The 21951-nt window shown below is 42.4% G+C and overlaps 1 protein-coding gene across 3 annotated transcripts in view; it reads right to left on the bottom strand.

Moving 5' to 3' along the window:
- Positions 1-21951, bottom strand: part of RBM27 (RNA binding motif protein 27) — a 116453-nt gene that overhangs the window by 54143 nt on the left and 40359 nt on the right. For all 3 annotated transcript variants that reach the window (XM_075856530.1, XM_075856529.1, XM_075856528.1), the window contains exons 4-8: positions 20329-20411; positions 6832-7004; positions 3360-3626; positions 2061-2285; positions 562-699 (exon numbers count right to left, since the gene is read on the bottom strand). In XM_075856530.1, the coding sequence (XP_075712645.1) occupies positions 562-699; positions 2061-2285; positions 3360-3626; positions 6832-7004; positions 20329-20411 (886 nt within the window). The remainder of the gene's footprint in view (positions 1-561; positions 700-2060; positions 2286-3359; positions 3627-6831; positions 7005-20328; positions 20412-21951) is intronic.

Genomic DNA, 21951 nt, shown 5'->3' on the forward strand with positions numbered 1-21951 from the left:
GTAGTCCGGCCTGCTGGGATGACGTTACAGGCCATGGGACTGCTGCAGACTGTGATTGGCTGCAACGTTCACTTGGCATGAAACGTCATCCCAGGAGGCCGGACTGGAGAAGCAGGGAACACTGGTTAAGTATAACATTTATTTATTTTTATTACTTGCGATTTTTGAGGCGGAATCACTGTGATGCAAACACACACGCACTACTTTGTTACGGGTTTAAGCACCCCATTGAATTAAATGAGGAAAACCCACAACAGAAGAGCAGCGATTCCACAGCATTAATGGACATGCTGCAGCTGAAGAACCCAACAGCAGGTCAATCTATGTGCGTTTTATTCTTCAGCTTTTTTCCCCCACTGTGTGGGGACGAGATTTGTTGAAATCTCACCCACACCGCTGCTACTGTAATACACTGCGGATTATCCGCCATAAACCCGATGTGGGAAACCCGCAGTGTATACGACTATTGCATCCCTATCCTTAAGGCAAAACAGATGAGGCAACAGAACAGTAATGCCAATATTCTGATCTCAAAAAGGGGTAGTAAAAAGAAATGCTTACGTTCTGAAACGGAGTAGAGCAGATTCTGAGGCGGTAATGGAGGAGGTAGCCTTCCCCCTACTGGTGCAAGACTGGGAACAGTACTTGTCCCTGGTTGTTCGCGGTTATTTAGAAAGCCTGAATGCCTTAATGGAAGTCCTGCGTATTCGGAAGCAAAATATACATTTTTAGATTTCAGGGTAAAAAGTTCACACAGTGATTTTTGACAGGCAGAAAAAATTCTTACAGGAACTTTGAGGTAGATTTTGAATTGCAAGCGCTGTTTTCACTTTTATTTTGCCCGTGAGCGTTTATTAAAATGCAAGACCGTGGGCAAAAATCGCTACAAAAAATTTAAAACACCATTGGTTTTCTCGGCCTCTTATTTCAATGGGAGTTCAGAGGCAGAAACCACTCAACGAGAATGCTGCTTTTATTTTTCCGCAAGCGGCCATAAGCCGCTCGGGGGGGAAAAAAAAAAAAAAGCCTCTGCCTTCCATTGAAATCAATGGAGGGCGATTTGGGGCACTACATGGCTTAGATTCCGATGCAGCTTCCGCATTGGAAACAGCACCGAAAAAGGCAGCTTGAACTACCCCTAAAAATTCCCCCAGATGAGAATATCAGATCAAAGAAATTATACTCTTCTAGGACACGTGCAAACCTAGTAGACGTTTCTTTAGGTTAACGCTCAGTTGAGGAAATGTTTCAAAACGGGTGAAAAAGAAAAAAGTGGAGGAGTAGTTGCCCATGACAACCAACCAGAATTTACCTCTTATTTTTAGGCCCTTCTTAAAATGTAAGCAGTGACATAATTTTTTACCATGGCCAACCACTTTGCTTTTCCTTTCATCTCCCCCACCGTGTCCTGTGTCACTTTCTAGGTTTCCACTCTTGTCTCAAGGTCTACATTATATGGAAACAAGTTTCAATTCTTTACTATGTCCAGCTGCCAAAATAAAGGAGCTACTAATAATGATTCCATGAAGTTAAAGGGGTTGTCTAGGATTAGAAAATCATTGCTGCTGTTTTCCAAAAACAGTGCTGCACCTGTCTACAGGATGTGTATGGTATTGCAGCTCAATGAAGCAGAGCTGTAGTACCAAACACAACCTATGGACAGGTGTGGGAAAGCAGCCAAGTTTTTCTAATTCTGGACAACCCCTTTAAGGTGACCAAACACATTAGCCCTCTTTCCTAACTTCTCCATTAACAAACATACAGATCGGCTGAGTGTGCAGGTTTACTTCATAAGAGAGAGGGAGAAATGCTGCGATCACACTTCTTGCAGTGGTTTCTATCCAGTGGAAAAAAGGATCAGCCTGAAAACCAACACGCCTGATCCTCCCCCATCTCCCCCCCCTAACAGTTGGTGGACTGTCGTGTTCAGCCAACATTTTCTAATGTATAACATAGAAGGTCCATCAGTTCACTGGGAAGGTAATAGCTGCCGTGTGCGATGTCAAAAGACTAAAAATAGTTCCCACAAAATAGAGATGATCTAGACATGGAATACTTACTTGGAGCAGGATGGACAGCAGGAGGGGGCTGGGTGATAGGCCGCGGAGCTGGCATTCTCATATTGTGAGCTGGGGTAGGTATGGGAGGCATCAGAATGCCAGGTGGTGGAAGTCCAGGGGGAGGAGGGAAAGGAATCATGCTAGGCAATGAAACCTCATCAACTATCAAAGGATCATTTCCGTGATCAAATTGACAGAGGTCACCAAGAACACAGTATCCTCGTTCTGTAAGAAAGAAAAACAATTTATGGATATGAAAAAAAAATGTAGCAGTGTCCAGAATTTTCTTGTACACTAGAGTGCAAGACAGGTAGAGTCTGTTGGCTGAGGCTGCAGCGCACGAGAGAGGGTGGAGGGGCTGCAAGTGACATTAGTAAGAAAGTACAGAGTCTGTCCGTGTGATCTCTTCCCCTGTACAGCCTTCCAGTAAACCCAGGGTGCAATACATTCATTTTTGCCCATCCCACCCAACAGAGAGGACATGCGCTGTGTCACATTCAGGTGGTCTTTTTTTCGCTCTAGTTGCTAATCTATCAAATGCTTATAGACATCTGTATCACGTAGTGTTTGGATCCCTTCAGCTTTATTGATTTGATTTTGTGAATTTAGACATAAGCATAAGTGGCGTGTAACAACTCTGCACATCTTGTACTTTTATCTTAGAAGGAGCTGTACGCCTAAAGGCCCTTTCACATGGGACAATTATCGGGCAAACGAGCATACATATGAACGCTCATTCCCGATCATCGCTCTGTGTAATCAGGGCAATGTTTAGCCGATGAACGGGGAAATGCTCGTTTATCGGCTAATCGCATCTTTTATGCGGCAATAAACGTCATCTTTGCAGACAGCACGCCCTCCTGTGCCAACATGATGCAAATGTATGGGGACGAGAGCTCACCCTTATACATAACCAATCATTGCTCCTTGAGAAAGGAGCACATAAGAATCGATCAACGAGCTGTCTCATTGAACAGTGCCTGCTTTCAGGGCCCATATTGGTCAGTGTAAAAGGACGTTAAGGTTCTGTTTGGGTCAGACTTTCAGCCCAACTTTTTTTTTTTCCTGGTAATAAAACTTTATACTTGGACTCAAAATTGCATAATGGGCCCATGAATGTAAAGTATCGGGTGTCATTTTCATCATGCCAGGTGTCTTTCAGACAATATTTGGCTATGGAGGTAGAATATATATTTTTTTTGAATGTTATAATTCAGGTTTTATTTGTGAATGTTGAAAGGGTGAAAACTGTCCCAGAACTAGAAGCGAAAGAGTTACAGGCCAATAACGATTTCTTACCATCGTAATCTCTGCAGCGTCGTTTTGGTGGGGGTGGATTTCTGTTAAATGAATTGGGAGGGTTGTGGTTGTTATAGTAATTCGACCAGATCTCTGTTGTACTCTCAGGGTGGTGAGCAGGTGCGATGACAGTCACAGTGCTGGGTATAGCCTGCCCACCAGAGGAATACTGCTGCTCGTTGGAGATGCTTGCTGGCTGTGAAGCTGGAGGGTAGGCAGATTCCAGGTCACTCCTTTCAGACTCAAACTTCGACCTCTCCCGGTGATCTAGAGAAATATTTTGTTGAGTTTATTTTCTGGTGTTTCACACATTAAACACGAGTTCCTGCTGTTTTAGGAAGCAATATTGAACATCCATTCTGGAAACTATGCCAGGACAAGTGCAAGTTTGCCGTATTAAACCTTAAGAAACTCTGCAAGCTCTCACTTTTCTATTGCAGCAACGGCAGTTTAAGGTTTGCCCTTGCCTATAAATGAAGTATACCGATGCCTAGTGGCAAACGTGTGTAGTACCTGCATATACGAAGGGCTGGGTTCACACTGGGCATCTTTGTGGCGTTTTATAAAAATTCCCGTTCACACACCATTTTATAGAACGCTGCAGTTTTGAAGCCGTCCATCTGATTCCCCCGTTTGACTGTAGCATGGTTACCGGACTCTTTGGTGATCCCTGCCCCATTTTATGAACACAGCCCCGGCAAAATCATATTCCAAGTGTTTGTTTTTTTTAATATGGAAATGAGCAGAACTATGTCCCTGTGTGAACCCGGCCTCATTCAAGAGCCATTACCAACACGATTTTAAAGACCGTATAAATAAACTAACAAATAAAGCGCCAAGTCCAAACTGGTCACAAATCACAAACTAGAAATGCATAGACTAACATTATTCAAAGATCAAACTTCTTTAACAAGACAATTGCTGTAACATGGTAATCCACACAAAAAAGACAAATTTATATAGTTACATCCCTTACTGGACTATTTGCACCTCCGCTGCTCCCAAGCTCTTGTGCAGTATAAACAACAGTCACCAAAATAGACTCCAACAGTAGAATTGTGCACAACGAGGACTGCACAGATGTAAAGAAATACCTTTAGGGTAGATTACTACTTTACAGCAGTGATCAAGTCAAATAAAAGCATCTATAAAAAACAAAAAAGAAACTGAATACATTACGTCTCCACGCAACCACTTGGGTAACGCGATTCATTTGCAGGGAAGACCACGCATAGCTGCTGTAGCAGCGATCCATTGACGCTAAATTGGGTCCAGATTCAGTGGCACATAAAAGAGATATGATGCATCTTGTGTGCGACGCAGGCAGCACAATATCATTCTTCAAGTACTCGCTACACAATAACTCACGCCTATGAAAATGCACGCATTTGCTGGAATACACTAGTGAATAAATTAGACAAACTAGGTTATATTTGGCCAAACTCCCCAAGCTGAAGCGCAGTGTGAAGGGGACTTAATTGCTGTGAAAGCAAAAGCACTCCAAACTAAAAGAGTAAAACCACGGGTAACAAAAAAGGGGAAAAGAAACACAATGGGGCAGATTTATTCATTCAATCCCACATTTAGACAGGGTAAAACTAGGCCAGACGAGCGTACATTTTATCACAGTGGAATATGATCAATTTGGTCCTTTTCCTTCCATCTTCCTGATGCCACCTCAAGGCTGGCGTACTTTAAATCAATATTTTGCACCAAAATAAATCCATTAATAAATCTTATGCATTTTATGATTGCTCTTTGCCACAACCCTTTTTCTAGACTCTTTTCAAAGCTGTCGAAAACGCATAAAGTGTCTAACACACAAATATGTCACAATATTTATTTGGCTGAGTAAATCACCTTCACTGTGGATCAAACAAAACAGCATTTCCAAAACAAATTAAAAAAATAAATAAAATAAAATAAAAAGCTGCTGTTTCATAGGCTCTGTTCACAATGGCTTTGTAAGCTTCCGTTGGGAGTTCCTTCAAGCTTTCTAGGATTTTTGATGGCAAGAACACCACAGTCTGTAGAACTATTCTTACAGTCAGAAATAGTGAAACTCTGACAGAACCCATTAAAGTGTGACTAAACTTTGTGCCAAATGTTTTGATCGGTGGGGGTCCGAGCACAGAGACCACTACCACCAATGGCTAAAATGAATAAGCAGAAGCTCTCAGGTGAGCACTGTGCCGCTTAGCTTCTGATTGAATTTCCTCGGAGCAGTGTACATGCTCAATATCAGTCTATGAGTCTACACCGCTCGCTCGGCGTTCCAAAAAGAAAAAACAAACAAACACATTTTTCTTAAAATTTCACTTTTTCTAAGCTGAAGGGGGAAAATTATAGTACAATTGGTATAATCATGCAGGCTAGTAAGGTAGTTTGCAATAATACAATGGTTTCTAATGAGTCTACAATTTGCTAAAAAGATGGAGAAAGAAACAACCCATGTAATACTGGCCATAAATATTACTCGATCAGCTCTCGCTCGATAAACATGTATGCTTAGATCGACAAAGTATGCGTGTCTTTTTCAAAATCGGGAGATGTTGGATAAGCGGTTCCCTAGCCCCTCCCCAACCCCATATTGGGGGCAGCTGGGAGAACACCTCGTCATTTATCTGATACGTATGGCAAGCATAAAGGGGTTGTCCGAGATACCATCATATTTTCAAAAACTCCTTTAATGCATGTCATTTATAAATGTAAATACAATTGTAATATTCTTATGTTTTCCAAAGTGGCCCCGTTTCCAGATCATGCCGTGGAGAACTTGGCTGGTGACGTCACCCTCTGCCGCTTTGTTGATCTTGAATTCTTTGCCGGGTCTACGACACGTCACTTGTGACGTGGTGTATATCGGCTTGTTCTGTTGTAACACGCATGCGCGGCCCCTGCTGTTATCTCGAGAACAGCAGGGACCGCGAGAACAGCACATGCACGTTACGGCCTGTGAAACAGAACAAGCCGATATACACCACGTCACAAGTGACGTGTCGTACACCCGGCAAAGAATTCAAGATCAACAAAGCGCCAGAGCCAGTGCAGAGAGGGACGTCACCAGTCAAGTTCCCCATGGCAGGATCTGGAAACGGGGCCACTTTGGAAAATTTAAGTATATTACAAATGTATTTACATTTATAAATTACATGCATTAAAGGGGTTTGTGAAAATATGATATCTCGGACAACCCCTTTAAGGTCACTTAGTGTATACAATTTGCCTCTCTTTTAGGCTTTAACTCACTTCCTTAAAAAATGTTTGGGTTATAAATGTCTGATACATGCGGGTCCCCTCTGGGATCCGCACCTATGTCCCGAAGGGCAAGACGCGGAACCACTGTCCGGAACATCGGTTTGAATCTATCAGACATTTATGGCATATCCTAAGGAGTTTAAAGAGGAAACAGCAATACATAAAATTCCTTGCTCCTCCAGCGTCCTTATTCATCTGGACATGTTATTATTACCTCTATTCCTGATAGATTCCCGATCCCTGCTTCTTCCTCTGCTACGGCTTCTGCTCCTGTTCGTTGACCTGCTTTTGAGAGGACTTTTACTTCTTGTTCTCCTCCAGTCATACTTGTCTCTATGTCGGTCGTAGTCTCTCCATTTGCCATCTTCCCTCTTTTTCTCTCTTGTCCTATAAAGCATTCAAAGAAATATATAGTTGAAAGAGGTGTCCTCCGCAGAGAATATAATATTATATATATACACACACTACCGTTCAAAAGTTTAGGGTCACTTATAAATTTCCTTATTTTTGAAAGAAAAGCACAGTTTTTTTCAATGAAGATAACATTAAATTCATCAGAAATACACTCTATACATTGTTAATGTGCTAAATGACTATTCTAGCTGCAAACGTCTGTTTTTTTAGTGCAATATCTACATAGGTGTATAGAGGCCCATTTCCAGCAACCATCACTCCAGTGTTCTAATGATACATTGTGTTTGCTAACTGTGTTAGAAGGCTAATGGATGATTAGAAAACACTTGAAAACCCTAGTGCAATTATGTTAGCACCGCTGTAAACAGTTTTGCTGCTTAGAGGAGCTATAAAACGGACCTTCCTTTGAGCTAGTTGAGAATCTGGAGCATTACATTTGTGGGTTCGATTAAACTCTCAAAATGGCTAGAAAAAGAGAGCTTTCATGTGAAACTCGACAGTCTATTCTTGTTCTTAGAAATGAAGGCTATTCCATGCAAGAAATTGCCAAGAAACTGAAGATTTCCTACAACGGTGTGTACTACTCCCTTCAGAGGACAGCACAAACAGGCTCTAACCAGAGTAGAAAGAAGTGGGAGGCCCCGCTGCACAACTGAGCAACAAGACAAGTACATTACAGTCTCTAGTTTGAGAAATAGACGCCTCACAGGTCCTCAACTGGCAGCTTCATTAAATAGTACCCGCAAAACGCCAGTGTCAACGTCTACAGTGAAGAGGCGACTCTGGGATGCTGGCCTTCAGGGCAGAGTGGCAAAGAAAAAGCCATATCTGAGACTGGCTAATAAAAGGAAAAGATTAATATGGGCAAAAGCACACAGACATTGGACAGAGGAAGATTGGAAAAAAGTGTTATGGACAGACGAATCGAAGTTTGTGGTGTTTGGATCACACAGAAGAACATTTGTGAGACACAGAACAACTGAAAAGATGCTGGAAGATTGCCTGACGCCATCTGTCAAGCATGGTGGAGGTAATGTGATGGTCTGGGGTTGCTTTGGTGCTGGTAAAGTGGGAGATTTGTACTAGGTAAAAGGGATTTTGAATAAGGAAGGCTATCACTCCATTTTGCAGCGCCATGCAATACCCTGTGGACAGCGCTTGATTGGAGCCAATTTCATCCTACAAACAGGACAATGACCCAAAGCACACCTCCAAATTATGCAAGAACTATTTAGGGAAGAAGCAGGCAGCTGGTATTCTATCTGTAATGGAGTGGCCAGCACAGTCACCAGATCTCAACCCCATAGAGCTCTTGTGGGATTAGCTTGACCGTATGGTACGCAAGAAGTGCCCATCAAGCCAATCCAACTTGTGGGAGGGGCTTCTGGAAGCATGGGGTGAAATTTCTCCCGATTACCTCAGCAAATTAACAGCTAGAATGCCAAAGGTCTGCAATGCTGTAATTGCTGCAAATGGAGCATTCTTTGACGAAAGCAAAGTTTGAAGGAGAAAATTATTTCTTCAAATAAAAATAATTATTTCTACCCTTGTCAATCAATGTCTTGACTATATTTTCTAGTCATTTTGCAACTCATCTAATAAATAGAAGTGTGAGTTTTCATGGAAAACACAAAATTGTCTGGGTGACCCCAAACTTTTGAACGGTAGTGTGTGTGTGTGTGTGCGCGCATGTATGTATGTATGTATGTATGTATGTATATTACAGACTGTAAACAATGCTATTTAAAACAAGCCATATATGTGACCTTATTCCTACCCCTGAACCCTTGATTCATTTTTCTGCTGAAACCAAGATGCAGTTTTAGGTGGACATGTGCGGTATACTCCATGCAGCGTGATTTTAGTGGAAAAACATCTGGTTAAGTAATGAATTTAGTCAAACTTTACATCAAAACACGGACATCTAGTGAAAGTGACTAAATTCATGTACCTGTTTTCATGTAGAGTTGTATGAAGGAACTTTATTGAAAGAAAAAAAAGTATTGAAAATATTTAAAGTTTTGTGTGTTTCCTCGCTGGTTATGGGATATTGTTCAAGTTTTAATCATGATTGCGCCATTTCTAGTTTAGTGTGCTTGCCGTTTTGGCTTTGATGTAAAAGTTTTTTGGAAAGAGATTTTGAGTGCAAAGCCGTAAGGCTATGTTCACACGGAGTATTTTGGGGGAGGAATATCTGCCTCAAAATTCCGTTTGGAACTTTGAGGCAGATATTCCTCTCCCTGCACGCCGATTTTCGCTGCAATTATGGCGCCGTTTTTCGCCCGCGGCCATTGAGCGCCGCGGGCATAAAACAGCGAGATATACGCTTTCTCCTGCCTCCCATTGAAGTCAATGGGAGGTCGGAGGCGGAAGCACCCGAAGATAGGGCATGTCGCTTCTTTTTCCCGCGAGGCAGTTTTACTGCTCGCGGGAAAAAGACGCCGACGCCTCCCATTGAAATCAATGGGAGGCGTTCTCGGGCCGTTTCTGCCAAGTTTTGCGACGCGGTTTCCGCGTCAAAAAACTCGGCAAAATACCCCGTGTGAACATAGCCTAAGTTGTACGTTTAATATCTGCAGGGTGTTTTCAGGAAATGTATGGTTTTGGAGGTCCAAGCTCAAGTTTAGGGGTGTTGCCTCCGTATATCTAACCAGTTTTTCGGGGCGTTCATGGTCCAAAAAAACTGTTGAATATAAGCCGTGTGAAAATACCCTTATTAGTAGTCGTCTCATAATTCTTTCCCCAATGCGCTCTTAAGATGATGAATCATTGCCAGATGAGCCCATGTTTGAGTTTCTTGAACCTGACAGGGAAGATCATTCTTCCCTTCAGAAATATTGGTGTCACGAGAACGCAGAGATGCTGCAAAAAGGTTGGAGCAATACTCCAGACATTTTGACAACGTCAGATGTAATTGTCCTGGTCCATCGTTCTCACTGTCTGAAGGGTCTCAGAGACCCCCTTAAACACTCTCATCCCAGAGTTCTCCATCCTTATCCACCAGTATTGATCTAAAGATTGCTTTAGCCCTCACGGCCTTTAAAAACTGGTGGTCAAAACTGAAGCTAAAACAGGACCAGTGAAAATCGAAACCTCAACGTCAAATGTCTACAAGCATGGACCATGAAGAGGATTAGGAATACCGCCTTTGGCGCAATAACATTTTTCGGGTAGGCTCACCACTCTAATGAACGTGCAGATGTGGAGGGCATTTCTAGAGGCGCAGCTATAAGACACTACCTGCAGAAGTCTTTTCTTAGTTTTTTTTTATTATTGAATGAGCCCATAGGATTCACTCCCGCCCTGGCCCGACTTCAACCCCCCCCCCCACCCCATGTCCACTACTTGCTAAGCTACTACACTACAGAGACAGAGACCAAATCCAAGCGGTCAGGCTCAAGTGTTGAGACTACGATTTAACAACAGGGCATCATTTTACCCGGATTTCTCCACTGTGATCAGAAAACAACGTACTCCATTTACAGCAGTCCGTTCCAAGCTCACGGATAAAGTGTAGACGCTGCAATGTATCTCGCTAAATTGCGAGTGCTTGACGCTACTTCCACAAGATTTTTTACATCTCCTGCAGATGCCTTGGCCTGGGTTGTAGTTCCTTCTGCCACACCTAGCGAACTTCTTCCGTTAGACTTTAATTTCTATTACAGCTGGCATTGATTATGCTATAATTGTAGGCTCAGTAGTTGCAGTATTTGCCAATTTCCATTACTTTCGAAAGTTCACGGTCTCGTTAATACACTTGTAATTTCACTTTATAAAAAGATTTCAGTGTATTTTGAAGGGCTTGGGACTTGATGCGGAGGGGAATTTATTAACTTTTCGGTAAAGAATTGTGGCTTGCACCATTTGCCACTTTTCTTAATAGCAGGCGGAGCTTAGCAGAAGGGATGGAGATACCCGAAATACGACAAATTTACTATAATTTATGCCAGAAACTGCTGTGAATTATAGTGCAAATCTACAGTAGCCCATAGCTGCCATAGATTTTGCACTGGTGAACAGAAGGCCAGAAATTCTCCTAATATATTAAGAGGCATGCACATATACAGATCGCTGGAGTAAGAAGCTCCCAATATATTAAGAATGATGTAGGATACGCCAGTTTTAATAACACATCCAAACAGTTAAATGGGTTTTCCTATACAAAAATAAAAAAAAAGTAATTTGAGATTCCAGTTAGGGATGGTGTAAGAACACTGCCCAGCTTTTTTTAAAATTCAATTCACTTACTGCACACGCGCTACGCTCGATTTGCGCTTTGTTTACCTCGGATACTTCCTCTTGACGGCAGTTTCCTGTAGGTCTCATTGCCTAAATTCGGCACAGGCACTGTGACAGCAAAGGATTTGGCATGCGTGGTGAACACGGTTTGCGTAGCAACTACGCATGCTCAGAGACGGCTGAGAAAAAGGATTCGGTCCAACCCTTCCCTTAGTGTCAGAAATGACGTTAAGCCGGCCGGAAAAGGGAAGTAATAGCTCATGTAAGGGGCAGCGCCGGAAGTTCAGATCTTACTGTTGGGGACGAATCACGTGACCGGCTTTGGAATAGGGTGAATACAAACGACAATGCAAACGCAAGTATATTACAAACTGCATTCATTTAGATGTTCAGTTAAATATCATTGAGTAAATTGGTTCCGGAAAACCCCTTTAACTGAAGAGGCTCTATTCTGCCTCATGTTGGGGGATTTATATTTTTTTCTTTAGGGTTTGTTTTTCTGTTTAAGATGTTTGATGTGTACTTCGGTTGTCAATGTGTGACGTGTCCTTTCTCCCCTCACGATCTCCTTGAATGGTTTCTCGTTTTTATTTTTCTATTAATCACGGTTGCAATCTTCCTCTGTTCTCACAGCAGTGTCATCTACTTATAAAGAGTATTGGATGAACAACTCAGATTATCCGGATGCGTTGGGACGCCTATTTGACCACTATTAGAGGTCCCTTTATAGCAGGTGTAGCATCGGAGAAGAGATGCATTATATCTAGGGACCTAGGATTAAAACGGTGTTCACATCAATATTCCTTTCCTCTGAGGGCATTCCGTCACAGGTTTCCGTCGGATTAACCCCTCAACAGAAAGGCAAACTGAAATCTTAGCTTACGTTTCCCTCACCATTAAACTCAATGGTGACAGAAACCTAGCTAATGGTTTCAGTTTGTCATTGTTGTGTTGTCTGAATGCCAGAGGTGGAGGGACCGGATCCCACTACTTATTTTGAAGCCTGGCTTTTGACTACCTTTGGCAAGGAGACTTTGTCACCATTATATGCAGTGGAACGTGCACACAGGGTGTCAACAAGGCCGTTGCCTGAAGGAGCTCCGCCCAGGACAGTACTAGCCAAGCTGTTGCATTACAGGGATCGTGATGGTACTCCAGGGTACTATTTGTTGGGGAAGGGAGGCGAGGGGAGGGTACACCTGGGATGGATTCTTGCTTTATTGTGTTCTTATGTTTGTATATCTCGATCGTATGTTTCTCCTAGGATGTATAGATACGTGAATTACTTTTCATTCGGTTTCCTATATTGCTGATGGCTGATCAAATAACGATTATATCGTGGAATATCAGGGGTATGGGTGATCCGGTTAAGAGATGGGCCATTTTTGAATATGTCAAGAATCATAAACCATCTATTGTCAGTTTTCAGGAAACGCATTTAACCAAAGATACGATACAAGTGGTAAAAAGAGCGTGGATTGGGCATGCCGATCATACTACTCACACTCGGTCTTCCCAAGGGGTTTATATTCTTATACATAAATGGATTCCTTTTAGCTGTATGGAGGATGACCTAGATACTGAAGGTAGATACATGTATCTACATTGTACTATTTACGGTGTTGAGTGTATTATAGCTGCGGTGTATGTGCCACCTCCATATTCCAGAGTGGTTCTCAGTAAAGCTCTGGCCTTTACTAGTAGGTTTACAGGAATCACGATAATTCTGAGATTTTAACAACTTGATGAATGAATGAATGTTGGGACAAATTGCATACGGATGTACAGTTGCGGAGTGATGAACCAACGCGGTTCGGGCATATGACAATGGAATCCTCGTTAATAGATATTTGGCGTAATAAACATCCACAGATTAGGGAGTTTTCCTGTCATTCTGCTACGTTGAACTCCATGTCTAGGATTGATTATATGTTCATTAATGAAATTTTTTGTCTAGGATCCGGTCTGTAGAATATTTAACTAAAACGTTGTCTGATTATTCACCTATCCTTATGAGAGCGGATTTCTCGCGTTCAGCTAGACAGGGTGTTCAGATATGGAAAGTAAATGCATTTTGGCTCCCGTTGTTGAATAAAGAAGATATCAATAAACATATTACGGAGTATTTCCAATTGAATAGTGGTTTGGCATCTTCCAATGCGGTATGGGATGCCATGAAGGCATCAGTTAGGGGGATCCTTATTAAACTTATTAGTCTGAGGAAACGAAAAACTAGAAAGCTGGGGGTAGTTATGAGACGCAGGGTGGATGAAACTGAAACAGCATTTTTTCAATGCCCAAGCGTAGGGACAGAAACACTGTGGAGGGAAGCTAGGGAGGCTCTGCAGTCGCATCTTTTGACAGAGGTAGAAAATAAGATACTTTGAGACAGTTTCATTTTGAGGAAGGGGATAGGGCTGGCCATATGCTGGCTAATATTATTAAAACAAAGGAAGGGGTCTCCTACGTGGTATCTATTTCTACCTCTCAGGGAGCTTTGGTGTCCGAGACATCACAGATACTTGGTTTTTCCCCAGTTTTATCAGAATTTGTATAAATCTAGACTTACTGTCATGAATGAAGAGATTCAGCACTTTCTCTGTGGCACGTGTCTCAGTGTACTGGCAGATGAGGATAGGGATTTCTTAGAGACCCCGTTGACTCTAGAGGAGTTACAAAATGCTGCTGCATCTTTGGCCAATAACAAGGCGCCAGGATTAAACAGATTGCCAGTGGAATTGTATAAACAATTTGGGGATGTATTGCTTCCGGAACTCTTGACAGTGTTAAAAGGCCTTGACATCAGGATTCTTACCGGATACTATGCAAGAAGCTACAATAGTCGTACTGCTAAAACCTGGAAAAGATCCGCTTATGCCGGATTCGTATAGGCCAATTTCCATACTACCGGTGGATGTTAAAATTATTGCAAAGGCCTTGGCTGTGCGTCTTTCTAGGGTTATCACTAGTCTGATACATCTGGATCAGACTGGCTTTATGCCTGCGAAGTCTACGCCCATTAACCTTAGATGCTTGTATTTAAACATGCAGATCCCAGTGGAGAATGCAGAGGAACAAGCTCTCTGCTCCTTAGATGCGGCCAAGGCCTTCGATAGTATAGAGTGGGAGTTTATTTGGAGAGTTCTGGAGAAGATGGGGTTTGGGGAGAAGTTCATTGCTTCTGTTCGTCTCTTATATAAGGCTCCTATGGCTCGAGTACGGGTGAAGGGTGCTTTAACGGAACCGTTTGGGCTGGGTAGGGGTACTAGACAGGGATGTCCTTTATCACCGTTACTATTTGCGATTGCCATAGAACCCATGGCGGCCAATATCCGACAACATCTGGGGATTGTGGGTTTTCGTCGTGGTAGGATAGAGGAAAGGAGAGCCTTGTACGCTGACGACATGCTTCTCTTCTTGGGAGACACGGGTCATACTTTGGATAACGCAATTGGTGTCAGACGATTTGGCTCCTATTCTGGGTTAACCATCAATTGGACCAAATCGGAGTTGCTCCCGATCGATGAACCTCTGGTGGAGTTGGATAGGGAACATATCAACAGTGCTGACTGATTTTGAACGCCTCAATTTGGACCCCCTGATTACTATATTTAGACAAACTGGTGGCCTGGTGTGGGTTACCTATCTCATTAATCGGGCGTACCAATCTCATTAAGGTGGTGTGGATGCCTCAGCTGTTATACTTTCTGCATAATTCACCTGTTTGGATAACCCTATTCGAAAAGGGGTGCCTTAAAAAAATTTGAGGAGATCTGGGCGTTATGGCTGGGTGGCTTGGGTCTAGCGTCTGTGCAGCTAATAAGATAGGGGGATATTTAGGAACGTTGTTGGAGACATATAGAGATATAATGAGAAGTTCTGAATAGCTTATGATTTATCACAATGATGGACGTCATTACGCATATGACTGCTGGGTGGTGTATATTGCTTAATAATATGACATGCCATTCTTGTGGATTGGGTGGATTCTTTCCCAGGTGTACTAGGCTGGAGGGGACGGGGTGTTATCTGTTAATATGTATTTCTTTTGTACTGCTTGTGCTTTTTTGTACTTGTGTGTGCATGTATTGTGAAACAAAAACATCTGAAAACTTGTTCTAATAAGTTACTTGATTAAAAAAACCAAATGTAACGGTGCGTGTATCAACAGAAAAAAGTACCATGTAATGAAAAGGGTGTGGCGCTTATACAAGGCGCCACGGACCCTTCAATCAGCTGATCAGAAGGGGTGTCAACAACCCAACTCCCACTGAGCTAATATTAATGGCCTATCTTGAGGCTAGGCCATCAATTTTAAGAACCCAGATAACCCCTTTAAGTTTTTTTTTCCCCCTGGGGAAAACACCCAGTCTAGATGGGATGGTGGGAGACTGGTACAAGGTTAAAGGGGGTTTTACACTGGGCGATTATCAGGCAGACAAGCGTTCATAGAATGCTCGTTGCCGATATTTGCCCTGTGTAAACAGGCTAGCGATCAGCAGATGAACGAGCAAACGCTTGTTCACCTGCTAATCGTATTGTTTTAAAAAAAAGTAAAAAACGTTATCGTTGTAGGCAGCACATCTCCCTGTAAACAGGGAGACGCGTTGCCAACAGGATAACATATGGGGACAAGCGATCGGAACAACAACCGGTCGTCCCCATCCGTAGCTCTGTGTGACAGGAGCAAACTGGCGCCGATTAACGAGGTCTCGTTGATCGGCGCTCGCCTTAACCGACAGGTTTACCCCAAGTCTAATTTGTTTGAAGCTGCCTTTGATAAAGGCACTTCAGACTATGAGAATGGCACTCATTGTGTTATTATCAAAGCCAGAGAAGGACCCTCTGTTTCCAGATTCTTATCCTCCCCCTCAATACAGATTTAAAAATCTTGGCTAAGTTACTTTCCACACAACTAAGTTATGAGAATTCTTCAGTAATTTATCCGGACCAAGAATGATTTATGCCGAGGAAGGGGACTGGCCTCAATATTCAACACCTCCATTGCTGCCTCTCTGGGTATGGCCTTTCCGGTGTTCTTGATACCTGTAAGGCCTCATGCACACAAACGTACAGGTTTTTCGGTCCGCAAAGCCACGGGTCCTTTGCGGTACACCGGACCATAAAAAGAAACCCTTGTTGTGCATCAGTGTGTCATCCGGATTCATGGATCTACAACAAATCACCAGTATTAGTGAATCCGCAAATTCGTACCCTAAAATGACATGCCCTGAGCTTCTGGTGTCCAGATTTGTGGCCCCGCACCAATCCGTGTAAATCACGGCCGTGTGCATGGAACCAAACAAAAGAATGGGTCTGAGTTTATAAGCAAAAATACGGTCGTGTGCATGAGGCCTAAGGCATTCTACTCCATGGGGTGACCGTACCTCTGGAAGCTTCTCAAATTTTTGGCTCCAATTTTAGAAAATAAGCGGGATTATTATATCAATCTCCCATAACCAAAATCCAGACAAATCTTGATATTCAGACATCTTTTATCTGGAAAGTGGTATTTTTTGCCTTGGCCATCGAGCCTCTGGCACAGGTGATTAGACAGTCTAGCGATACCCAGGGAATCCAGGGTTCATTATTGAAAAAATTTCATTATTTGCGGATGATACTTTGGTGTACATGGCGGATGATTCTTCCCTGGCTTCTCTATTGGTTTGAATAGAAAAATTCAGGCCCTTCTTACTCTCTAAGGGTAAAAAGGAGTAAATGGTCTGTTTCCCCCAACTATCCCTCCAAGTTAACCTCCACGTAAATATTGTTTCACCGACCTTTATTCAGTATTATTAGTGTCATCCACAGAGATGAGAGCTTGGCATCATCTACCTCTCACTTTACCAGGCCATCTAAATCTATTCAAAATTATTCTTCCCCCTAAATTTCTAGATCTTTTCATGCCTCTGCAATTTAAAATTCCATGCAAGGATAATAGATGTAATGCTCTGCTCTTTTTATTGGCATGGAAAGACTCCTTGATTAAGTTTATATACACTCCAAGCCACGAAACATGCAGTGAATCAGCAGCCCCTAACATAAACTTAGATCTTTTTGGGCTCTCCATTAGTCCAAGTATATTGGTGGATTAATATTGATCTCAGTAATGCAGCAACAGTCCTAGAAGGAGCCTTGGTAGGTTCCCGCGAACGTTTGATGAAACTGCTGTACCGATATAAAATGTGCCTTTACTTCTTAAGGCCCCATGCACACCACCGTGCCCGTAATGGCAGCCCACGATTGTGGGCACAGCCGTCTACTGACGGCCACCTGCATTTATTTGGCCATGCTCCCATACAAAGTATGGGAGCACGGCCCTTAAAACATGAAAAAACAGACAAGCTCCATAATTCCTTGCACAACTCTACGGCACGGACACGCATCCGTAGCAATACGGAAAGGTGTCCCTGGCCAATAGAACTAAATGGGTCCGTAAAACCGCAGTGTTACAGTCCGCGGTTTTACGGTCGTGTGCATGGGGTCTAAGACGGTAGCCCAGATATGGGCTTCGACTCAAATTGTTAGAGGATAGGTTCAGTTCATGCTGCCACCATGAAACACTCTGTGGGCTAATCCCCACCTATATGGTTTTCCTGGGGTTGGCTTTTGGGCTGGGAAAGGAGTTAAATATTTGATACACTTTTCCCTCAATAATAACAATTTCTCCTCTTTTCTTGAGTTCCAAGAGAGGTACAACATACGTAGAGATGCCCTATTTCAATATTTTCACCTTCACCATGCCATCTAGGCCCAGCTAGGAACTCTTAATCTTACTGCCTCTTTTACAAACTTAGAGAAACTTCTAAACACCCTGCATTTGCCTAGGCCCCTATCTCAAATTGTATCCCTTTCTACTATTAAGCAGGGAGAAACCCTTTGACAAATCATATGCCAAATATTTGGTAGATTATTCTGATTTATCAGGTGAAGAGTGGAAATAGGTGGAAGGCTCATACTTCTAAGTGCTGGGGGACAGTCTCATTACATTTCTACATAGGGTCTATTACACTCCTGAAAGACTGAAATGCATTGGTGCCTCCTCTTCAGACCTCTGCTTTAGAGGTTAGCTCCTTTATGCATTCAGTGTGGGATTATTTCTACCAACGATTGACTAATCTTCAGCATTGTGGTCCATTATTATTTTATGTGTATGGCCAGCTTTACATCTAAAACTCTTGTATCGCTGTCTTTGTGCTCCATAAGCTTATGTGCTTCCTTCTGAGTTGTCTGCTAAATCTCAGTTTTCTGTTACCCAATTCTTCGGTCTTGAAAATTTGAATGAAAAAACCCTCAAAAAAACAACAACCACCAAAAACACACTTGTACGTCAGCTGATCGGATTTTCTATGCGGCCACAAAAAAGGACGATTGTCAGCAGCACACCTCTGTAAAACAAGGGATGTGCTGCCAACAAGACAACTATATGGGGATGGACAATACGATTACCGATAGTTCCTATACATTCTGATCATTGCCCCATTTGAAGGAGCAAACAAGTGCTGATCGACATGCTAGATAGGCGCTCGTTTACCTCGCAGAATATCTGCCCATGTAAAAGGGCCCTATTGTAATGATGGAGCTCTAGACAAGGCAGGATAGTAGTACACACACACACACACACACACACACACGTCTCTTTGGGATGGGGTCAAGCTCTTTAACTGAAGACTATTAGTCTATTGAGATGTGTGTTTGTCCAATATGGCGTTCCCCAAAGGTTGTTTTAAAAATAGCTACAACATGATAAATACTTTATTTCTTTACTACATATTTGCATCTAATCAAAACTTAAATTAAAAACATGATACATTACATCAGATGTATTTGTATTAGGCTACGCTTACTTCCTGCACCAAAGTGTTTTTAGCAGGTGAGGGATGCTTTACAGTAGAGTTAGAGTGTGAAATTGTGTCAGTAACAATACTAGCCCTACCTAGAAAACATTGTCCCCAGACTCTGCGCTCGTCTCCAGACTACACTCTCCCTCGTGGTGTCGTACCTGGGGCAGTACACTACACCGGTCATTCACTAGTCACTATTGATAACTAAGTGATAGTAATCCATTTCTTTGTAGGCCATAAAGCAAGAGGTTTTCTTTCTGGAACAATCTGCAATGTAGTAGTTTAGGCCAATAGATGTCAAGACATGTGTAAACTGCAATATTTCAGACCTTTTACTTGGATCTACATAAAATAAGGGGTTATCGTTATCTCGGTTTTAAAATGTGTTATTAATGGCAGAAGATGTCCTGAAATTAAAATGTAAAAAAAGAAAAATACAAAAACACAGTATTCACCTATTCTAATCATTTAAGCACTGACTCTGCATCGGCTCTCCTGGTAATGGTTTACATGAAGGCAGCATGGGACCGCTGAAGCCAATCGTGCTCATTATGCCAGGAATACAACACATGACTGCCAAGCCCTCTGATTGGCTGCAGTGATCACATTCTGCTTGCATTTCTATCACCGGGAGGGCTGCTGGAGGAAAGGATAGGAGGAGAAGACTGCTGTTTTTTTTTTTAATTTCAAGACATTTGCAGACATTAGTACAAAATGTTAACAGCTCAGATAACCCCTTAAAGAGACTCTGTCACCACATTATAAGTGCCCTATCTCCTATATAAGGAGATCGGCGCTGTAATGTAGATGACAGTAATGCTTTTTATTTAGAAAAACTATATTTTAAACCACTTTAGGAGTGATTTTTTGCTTTATGCTAATGAGTTTCTTAATGCCCAAGTGGGCGTGTTTTTACTTTAGACCAAGTGGGCGTTGTACAGAGGAGTGCATGACACTGACCAAAGTAAAAACACGCCCACTTGGGCATTAAGAAACTCATTAGCATAAAGCTAAAAATCACTCATAAAGTGGTTTAAAATATAGTTTTTCTAAATAAAAAGCATTACTGTCATCTACATTATAGCGCCGATCTCCTTATATAGGAGATAGGGCACTTATAATGTGGTGACAGAGCCTCTTTAAGTGTATTCACCCTATAATTTAAAGATGAAACACCTATTAAATATTTCTGGGAAAGAACAAAACATTCTCACCTTCTCTCAGCAGAAGCTGAACGATTTCTTTGGGGACTTGGGTTCTTCTTTTTCCTCAAATCCCTCTCTTCTTCATAGCTCTCCTGAAGTAGGAGGATATAAATAAAAATAAAAAAAATAAAAAAGTTGGCACTAGTCAGCAAATATAAATGCTACCAGCAAAATAAAAAGGAGTTCTACAAACATTTCGATGAAGGAAGCTGCTCTTAAAAAGGACAATAAACCTTAAAAAAAAAAAAAATATATACATTTGAAAAGGTTTCCTATAAATAAGCCTGCAGGACTGTCAGAAAGCTGCAGGAACAAGTTGTGTTGAAATTATCCAGACTATAAGAAAGAAGGAGCCCTCTTTCCGCAGCCTTCTCCATATTTGTCTGGAGATCAGCTGGTATCAGCGGTGTTTACTAGCATGACCATGGCAGAAACTGGAAGTTCAGGGGAAATAGTCCTTTGACAATAATGGACCCAGCTGAATATTGATGAAGGATCTGAAGCAGGGAATGAACGCAGCTCGTACACAAGAATTACACTTGAACTGGTGAGCTTTATAGGCTTGTTGCTTTCAGTTAGCATGTAAAGGGAAACTACAGCTTATTATTTTTTTTCAGCAATTGTGTATAAAATGTGGAGACTCAGGACTCCCTCCTCCCCTCCCCCCACTCGGGGATTGGTGGGGATCCCAGCAGTCTGACCCACTCCAATCTAGCTGTTCTAACCTTTGAATAACGGAATACTCCTTTAAATTCTGTACAACACACACACAATGCGGTTTAGAAAATAAACATATGTCTCGAGCACACATCCACATTAAAGGGGATCTCGGGGCATTTTATATAGGTCACCAATATCAGATCGGCGGAGATCCCAAGACACCAGACGATCAGCTGACTGAAAGAGGTGTGGCAACGAACGCCTCAGCATCCTCATAGCTTACCAGGTCGTTCACATCCGTAGCAACTGTGCCTGGGTTTGCAGTTCCGGTCCCATTCAAGTGAATGGGACTGAGCAGATCTTACAGGCACAGCTCCTATGGATGTGTACTGTGTGGTGCCTGATTAACATTGAGGCTGCGGCATTCATCGCAGCAGTCCCTTCAATCAGCTGATCAGTGGGGATGCTGGAAGCCCAACCACCAATGATCTGATATTGATGACCTATTGCCTGCCTGTGTATCACTTATAGGCACATAGCTATGGAAGGAAAAAGGTCATCAATTATACCCCAAAATGGTATAAAAAAAAATCTGTAATATTATTGCAATCATTTTTACTTCTAAGTGCTCATTCAGACGAGTGTAAAACTCGTCCGTGTGCGGTGCGTGAAAATCAAGCACAGCACACGGACCCATTGACTTCAATGAGGCAATTCACACATGCAGGAGTTTCACAGCGTGTCCGTTGCGTGAAACTCACTGCATTTAATATATTGGTCCGTTTTTCACGCAGCTACTCGCCCATTGAAGTGAATGGGTGCGTGAAAATCACGCACACCACATGAATGCACATCCGTCTGCTGTGCGCGATTTGCACATCAATTCCATTGAAAAAAAAACAAAAACTGCTTAGCGAGCGCATGAAAAACAAAAGCCACTCGCAAAGCACACTGATGCATAACGCAACACAC

Source organism: Rhinoderma darwinii, chromosome 3 (assembly GCF_050947455.1).
Source record: "Rhinoderma darwinii isolate aRhiDar2 chromosome 3, aRhiDar2.hap1, whole genome shotgun sequence".
Taxonomy (NCBI): Eukaryota; Metazoa; Chordata; class Amphibia; order Anura; family Rhinodermatidae; genus Rhinoderma; species Rhinoderma darwinii.